The 7,550-nt window shown below is 40.7% G+C and overlaps 2 protein-coding genes across 2 annotated transcripts; both read left to right on the top strand.

Annotated features, from left to right (window-relative positions):
* Positions 1–4,073: 4,073 nt before the first annotated feature.
* On the top strand, positions 4,074–6,246 carry LOC144628046 (uncharacterized). Its single transcript, XM_078486098.1, has one exon. The coding sequence runs from the start codon at positions 4,187–4,189 to the stop codon at positions 6,242–6,244; it is 2,058 nt and encodes a 685-aa protein (XP_078342224.1). The 5' UTR covers positions 4,074–4,186; the 3' UTR covers positions 6,245–6,246.
* A 341-nt stretch (positions 6,247–6,587) lies between these two features.
* Positions 6,588–7,550, top strand: LOC144667300 (uncharacterized). The gene has a single exon (XM_078528693.1). It carries the CDS (start codon positions 6,588–6,590, stop codon positions 7,548–7,550), a length of 963 nt encoding a protein of 320 aa, XP_078384819.1.

Raw genomic sequence — 7,550 nt, 5'->3', positions numbered from 1 at the left:
AACGGCCCGGGTTCGAGGCCTGGCGTTGCGCTGCGTTGTGTTCTTGGGCAAGACACTTTACTCTCACAGTGCCTCTCTCCACCCAGGTGTATAAATGGGTACCGGCGAATTTACTGCTGGGGGGTAACCCTGTGATGGACTAGCATCCCATCCAGGGGGGAGTAGCAGTACTCCTAGTCGCTTAATGCTGCGGAAACCGGGATAAGCTCTGCCTGTATGGGCCTCATGGCTCGGGGACAGACTTTACCTTTACCTTACTTATTCAATAAAAAAATGTTTTCTACCTCATAATATTCAGCTATATCGACAAAAAACAACACTGCATTTCGCGCTTGATAGAGTGAGCGGAAAGGAACGCCTGGAAAAATAATAGTAAGCGAAATCTTATCCGGTTGGTCGTTATATTCGGAAAATCGCTTACCATTATGCAACGGTCACACCAACCGGATTTTTCTTACAAATGGTAAGCACCCTAGATCCTAGGTTCTCTCTCCTTTTCCTGGCAGAGCTTAGATACACACTAGCTTACTGCATTGTTTTAGGGTTTGAATAAATGGCCGAAAAATAATACAAAAAAAAATTCAGAGTCATGAGCTTCCGTCCCAGATACATCCATCTGCCTTTTCAGTGAGGCGTAATGCCATTGACAAAACTTGCTTCCTGTGGAAGAGAAGAGCTAGATCCAGAGAACTGGATCTAGCTTAGGCTGGACATGGTCCGCCATATTATGGGATCAAGCTCCAGCATGCCGGGTATGGTATTAAATTAAATGATCTCTCTACCAGGCCTGCAACTGTTTCCTTGATAAGAATGGCAGAATATTTTTTTTTTCCTATCAATCTACACCGATTCAAAATGACTTATTAGCGAGCTCCAGTAATATTTATATCGTACGTTAAATATCACAGATTTTTTTTCCTAAACGATAAAACAGCAAAATAATTTATATAGGGGCATCATGTTAGTACCAAGCAAAACCCTTACCATTAAAAGACACCAGGTGTTGATTTTTCAGTCTTTTAACAATTATTCTTTGAAATCGAGGTGGGTAGCGGTAGAATATTTACTGAGCGGCAACGCGGCAATGTTAAAATATTTCAGCTTTTCACCAATAATTTCAATGAAAAATTTGATTTATTATATACATACGAAGGTCTCAACAAAGAGCGATCTCAACATTTTTCAAAACGCAAGTTGCTCCTTACAAAGGTGGTAAAAAATTTACTAGGCTGCCTCGTACGCTGTTGGATTGAGATTGTTTCGCTGATAGTTTCAACTGAAGTTGGACGCACGCTTTACGTTTTAAAGACTCGTATAACTCGGTTTACGTTTGCTAACCTTATCTTGGCTACCTATCTTAGTTGAGTCGAATGCACTCCCCTAATCTACGGGCTTAAATGAAACAATCTAAATATTAAAACTGCAAGCTCCACAAGCTTAATGCTGTTATTTGTATATTAGACAATGATTTCAGAATTTCTTCTTTTTTTGAAAAACTTTCTTTTGCAACCAAGCACTCTAAGTTCTGCTTTTCGGGCTCAAATTTCCGCGGAAGCTATCAGCTGATAGTTTATCGACAGAAACACTTTTAATTATTGTACCTTTTGAAACTTGAACTTCGCTTGACTTTCAAATGCACGTGCTAAGACAAACGTATTACTAAACAAAGCAGACTGATGATATAGTTTTAATTTCCTAAAATTTATGAGAAAACGATTTAATAAAGTTTTAGAAAGCCTTATTTTAGTAACTATAAAATCACTTATTTTATCTTCGTGCACTTTTTGAAGCTGCAAACTCTGTGTTAGTAACAAATTTAAAATGTCAGAGCGCGCGCACACGCTAATCTCGCGTCATGCAAGTTCGCTAGTTTCTTCTTAACAATTACATTTATCGTTTGATGCAATTTTTTATTCCTTTTCATTGGTCGAGAGCCCACCACGTAAGCTGCAAATAACTGCCTACAAATAACGGTCTGCTCGTGCGCACTAGTGTCTGACAGTGATTTTGCTACAAATAATATTCTGCTCATGCGTAGTTGTGTCCACTTAAGAAAAAAAAATGGCAGCTGGTTTTTCGGAGATGAAGAAGAGCGGTTGGATTTTTCTGCTAGGCCCGAAAACGCAGCGAAGCTACAAAGAAGGAAATAGAATCTCCTCTTATTGTATTTTGGCAATATCTTAAAGAAAGAGAATTGGATGAAGACCAGCTCGTATTATCGAAAGCGAAGTTACGCTTTCGTCTGCAAGAAATAGTGCGATTTCCACGCAGTTCTTAAGGTACTTTGTGCAAAACAAATTCAGTGATCGAATGATAAAATAATTATAAAGGCTCTTTACAAATTCTGACGCTGATTGTGTTGAGCGTAAAAAAGAAACAACGCTCATAATGTACTTTTCAAAACGTTTCGACCGAGGAACTTCGGTCTTCTTCGGTTGTTAACATGGCAGAAAAAGCAGCGGCTTTTTTAATAATTACACATTTTACGCGCGCGAGTGACTAATACAACAAGTACACGCAAACGCTGCACGGGATTAGGAACATTAGTGACTTTACGTTTACACGAGACCCTACGTGAAAGGCGTAACTGAAAGAATCTCAATAGGTCTACACAACAACGGGGTCAAAGTTGGCTTTAAACCACTTAAACGTTACGCACACGCTTCCCCAGACCAAAGGACAAACTCACAACATTCCAGTCTAGATGTGTAGTTTACAGAGTTAGCTAGCTGCCTTGACTGCAGTTTTACCTATTATATGAACAAATCAGACAGAGCGTTAGCTACTCGAGTTAAGGAACATCAAAGAGCAGTCCGTGTTTGTGACAAAACTCTAAGACCACGCAACACGCAAACAAGTTTGGCCATTACTTACATAATGTTCCTAGTCTCGCGCAGCGTTCGCGTGTACTTGTTGTATTAGTCACTCGTGCGCGGTAAAATGTGTAACCTTTAAAAAAAAGGATACTGCTAATCCCTTGTTACACCAGTTAATGGCGTCGTCATAAAGATACAGCTCTACAATACAATGCGATTTTGTCATATTTTAAGTCTTTCTATTTGTCAACTTGCCTAAGCTGTGAAAATAGCATGAAACAATGTCGTTTTACACGAGATATTGGAGCATGTTTTAGTGTCTTTTATATATGCTGGTTTGTTGTTTCATCAAAATCAGCAAACAGTAAAAAGAGCGTTAAAATTGTGAGTAAAGAATACATTTTTCTGAATTTTTGAAAACTTTTGACAACTTTTTTAAAATAACCTGGAAAAAATGTCGTAAAGCACCCTAAAAACCAGGAAAGATTTATTGCTGCTGGACGTTAATCTACTTTTAAATTTTTATATTTTTATATTTTATTTTTATTGATTACTCATACTATTTCCCATGGTTTTTATACTCTATGTTAATTGTCGTCACGCGCTTTTTACATAAGCCTCTGGCTCGGATAAGGAGGGCAACCTTATCCCGTGCCAAAATTGCGCGGGAGTTTCATGGAATTTCGGTTTCTGAGTTAAGCAAGTCACGATCCAGTGTGACGTTTTACTGAAATATCTGCTAACTCTTCTCATAGCTAGGTCTCAGTTTGCTGCAATCCACGATTTAGTGCAGTCTTTGATCGTCAAATTGACTTACTAAGCTTCTCGATAAGGCTCGGGAAACGAAATCGGTTTTTTTGGAGATTGGCAAATGAAACGCCTCGGAGAAACTTTCGGCAAACGCTTGTAGAACGATGATTATGTCATGCAAACCAAATAAAACTTAAAACCAGGACTAGAAAGAAATATTTAAACCGAGCAAATTTGACATGTGTTTGTAATACAATGAGTAGGCCATTGAATCTAAACGAGACTTTATGTTACCTCGTTTATTTACATATTTTCTCATACCCCTCTTCTTATTGATTGATTCCCTTGTCTCTTGTATGGACATCAACTGGAAAGGCGGCAAAAGAAAGAAGCAATAGTCTGAAACGCGATGAATATTACTTTCTTGCAGTAAAAGAAAAATGAAGAAGAGAAGCACCATTTCTAAAAAAGTGCATATCTCGTGATGTCAGGGTAACCAATAAAAGTCCATAAATAAACTTAGAAAACGAAATTGCTATGACGTTTACTATGACATTTCTCATTGTTTGTATGTTTATAAAACCCTAAAGCAGCACCTCAATAACACTTCATTTTGTAAAATGGCTGCTTCAGTAGATGTCAATTCCAACGATGAACTTAACTCCATCTTAAAAACTTTGGCAGGAAGAGACAAGGAGGCCGAAATATATAAGAAATACAACGAATTCTTCACAAGTTCACTTTTACCGCAATTGTCTTCCAAGTCGAATAAAAGTGAAGTTGATGGTGATCACGACGTGAAGATCTGGGCTTATGGAAGCGCTGCTGAAGGTTTACAGTCTTTCGACCACTGTGATGCTGGAGACATGGATTTCATGATCTTTTCGAATTCAGATAACTTGATAATTCACGAGGATATGCTGGAATATTTATTCGAGAATCCGCTGCACGTGAGAATTAAAGGAGGCGATCATCCCGTGTTACAGTCCTGCCTCGTGGAAGACACAGAGTACGTCTCCAATTCAGCTTTAAAAAACTTCCATCCTGCAATATTTGGATCCAGAAAACCTTGGCTTGTCGACGTTCTTTCCGACCTTTGTCAGATGGAGGACCAGCGTAGGTTTCCATTTCCTTTTAACGCTGCGATCCCTCTTTTCAACCTGAAAAACAACCCAGCCAGCCCAGCTGTCAGTCTTGGTATGTCTAGTTTGATGGATTCTGCTTCAATATTCACAGCCGAGTTAGCAAATATTTTTGTTAAAGAAGCAGTAGATGATGTGGGTAGCATCCTTCATTTCGTGAATGGAGCCAACGGGATTGATCATGAGTATACTGGAGAATACGCAGAAATTCTCAAAGATTGGGCGCTGTTGTTAGCAGACTATGCGCATTCACCTATGTTTGGCAGTTTAACACCTATCCTTTTTGCGTCTGGACCAGCGTGTCAGAATAGTTTGGATAAAATCTTCGCCCGGTTCGAAGCTCTCGAAAGTCGATCATCGAAAGAAACAATGCATAATAATGATCAGCAAGTCGTCACGCCAGAAAAGAGAGACAGAAAGGGAAGCCAGGGAAATGTCACCAACTTCTCGGAAGCAGTTGGTTATTTTCTTTTCGGTCTTGAAAGAGGTGCTAGACTCCTCGCCCGGCTGGATGAAGTGAGGGAATTTGAAAGAAGATTCCATCAATTGGATGAACGTATGTCCAGAACATCAACCGAAGAAATGGAAACCAAATTCGAGATCACTGAGCTAGTAAAAAACGGAATTGATTTCATCCCTGCCATAAGATCCCGTGGATGGCCGACGGTTGCAAGGGAATGGATCAAACGAGAACGTCAATGGCCTTCCCCTGACATTGTCGACAAAGTTATTCAGGAGGGGTTCCACTTGGTAGTCAAACCCCCAAAGAACAATAGCAAACCAGAGTGCGACTTCAGAATATCCTTTTCTCATGCAGAATACCTGCTAAGCCAAGAGATGAACGACATCCAGCGCGAGTGTTACCGTTGCTTGAAAAGATATCATCGCGCTCATCTTTCCACTCAGCCAAAGAGTTTGGTGTCATTTCATTTGAAGAACATTTTTCTGCAAACAATCGAAGAAACCGGTGCTGAGATGTGGACCGAAAGCAACAGAGCCGAGTGCATGATGAAACTCCTCGGAAACCTTTTGAAAGCGCTTAGAAAGAAGGATTTGCGACACTTCTTTGTGAGATCATACAATTTGTTTGGTGAAGATTACATTGAAAACGTCGAGGTTCTTCACTCCCTTGCAGAGAAAGCTGAGGAAATCATGGGAAATCCAGTCAGATTTGCAAAGCAACTAATACTGAAACAAGAAGATACAAAAGAATGTGAAGAGGAAAAAGATACTGCCAAGGAAAATTTTCCGAATTTTCCAAATTTTCCATTTGGAAAGCCTGTACCACACGAACAACAGAAGAAAACGGAAAGAATTTCCCCTGAAGGCAACTATGTCGCCCAATGGAAGAAAGGCAGTGCAACAGTTTCAGTTCTACCAAAGAAGGAGACTCAAGGAAGTGATCCGCCGGAGCATCGATTCCATGGTCTGGTACCTTCTGGTATCTGGACTCAGTTTGCACAAAGCGCTTTTTCCAATCTTTTTGGGACGGAGTCAACTCAGCTAAATATGCGTGGTGACTTCCCATTAGACTGACTTGTTCCTACGTAGGAGACTTTTGACATTTTCTCACACAGAAAATTTTCGTGCAACTAAACATTGTAGTCTGGACGTGTAATGTATGCGTAATGTATGCGTGACGTATATTTGTATTGAGTTGCATTATGGGATTGAAACCAGCGAGTTGAGCACATGGCCGCCATCGAGCAGTTGTTGATTTTAGCCGTCGCGTTGCTCCTCCTAGTACACTACATTTGGCGACGAGGAAACGTGATGGCGACTTTATTTGGCCGAGTGGAGGCATTCGAAGAGACGGCGGAAACGTGGGAGCATTATACGGAACGACTTGGACATTATTTTGAGGCGAACGGTATCGGCGATGAGACCGCAGGCGACAAGGCGAAAAGGCGAGCGATACTACTATGTATGTGGAAGTAAAGTGTACAAATTAATGTGTGACCTTTTGGCACCTGTCAAACCGGGAGAAAAGTCGTATCAAGACCTGGTTAAGCTGATACAGGATCATTCGGCTCCGAAACCGTCGGAAATTGTACAAAGGTTTAAGTTCAACAGCCGTTTTCGCAACGAAGGAGAATCAGTGGCAGATTTTGTGGCGGCGCTTCGGAATTTGGCTGAACATTGTGGGTACAATGATACCCTTGAGACTATGCTACGGGACAGAATTGTTTGTGGAATTAAGGATGAGAAAATACAGCGACGCTTTCTTGTGGAAAAGGAATTAACATTTCAGAAGGCTTTCGAAATTGCAACATCAATGGAAATCACTACGCAAAATATGGCTGTGCTGCAGGAGGCGAAGTTGTCAGAGGTGGTAAATCAGGTCACGATGCAAGCCGATGTAACAAAAGCTGCAAAGAAATGGGCAGATGATCGACGCACACCAAACAAAGCTCTGTGTTTTAGGTGCGGAGGGAATCATAGTGCACAAACATGTAGGTTTAAGGAACTGAACTGTTACTATTGCAAACAAAGAGGCCATATTGCTGACAGATGTCCAAATCGCACCAGAAGTCCGTCCAGAGGTGAGAGACAAGGATTTCAACCGAACAGAAGTGATCAAAGTAGGCACCCGGGTCAACAGAGGTCAGGTAACTTGCACCAGTTAGAAGAGGTTGTTAATGTTTATGATGAGCATGCTGGGGATGAGGAAGATGTTTATGGCCAGTTGTTTTGTGTTAGTTCAAGTGGTGGCCATAACCCGTACAAAGTAACAGTGGTAGTTAATGGCATGAAAGTGAATATGGAAATTGACACTGGGGATTTACAACTGTTATCAATGAAAAAACATTTCGCCAGTTGTCCCAGCAGGAAAGGGTGTTGA

The sequence above is a fragment of the Oculina patagonica genome, chromosome 10 (genome assembly GCF_052425735.1).
Source record: "Oculina patagonica isolate OP01 chromosome 10, crgOcupat, whole genome shotgun sequence".
NCBI classification, from domain to species: Eukaryota; Metazoa; Cnidaria; class Anthozoa; order Scleractinia; family Oculinidae; genus Oculina; species Oculina patagonica.
Note: the sequence above shows the minus strand (reverse complement) of the source record. Positions and strands in the feature narration are given on the sequence as shown.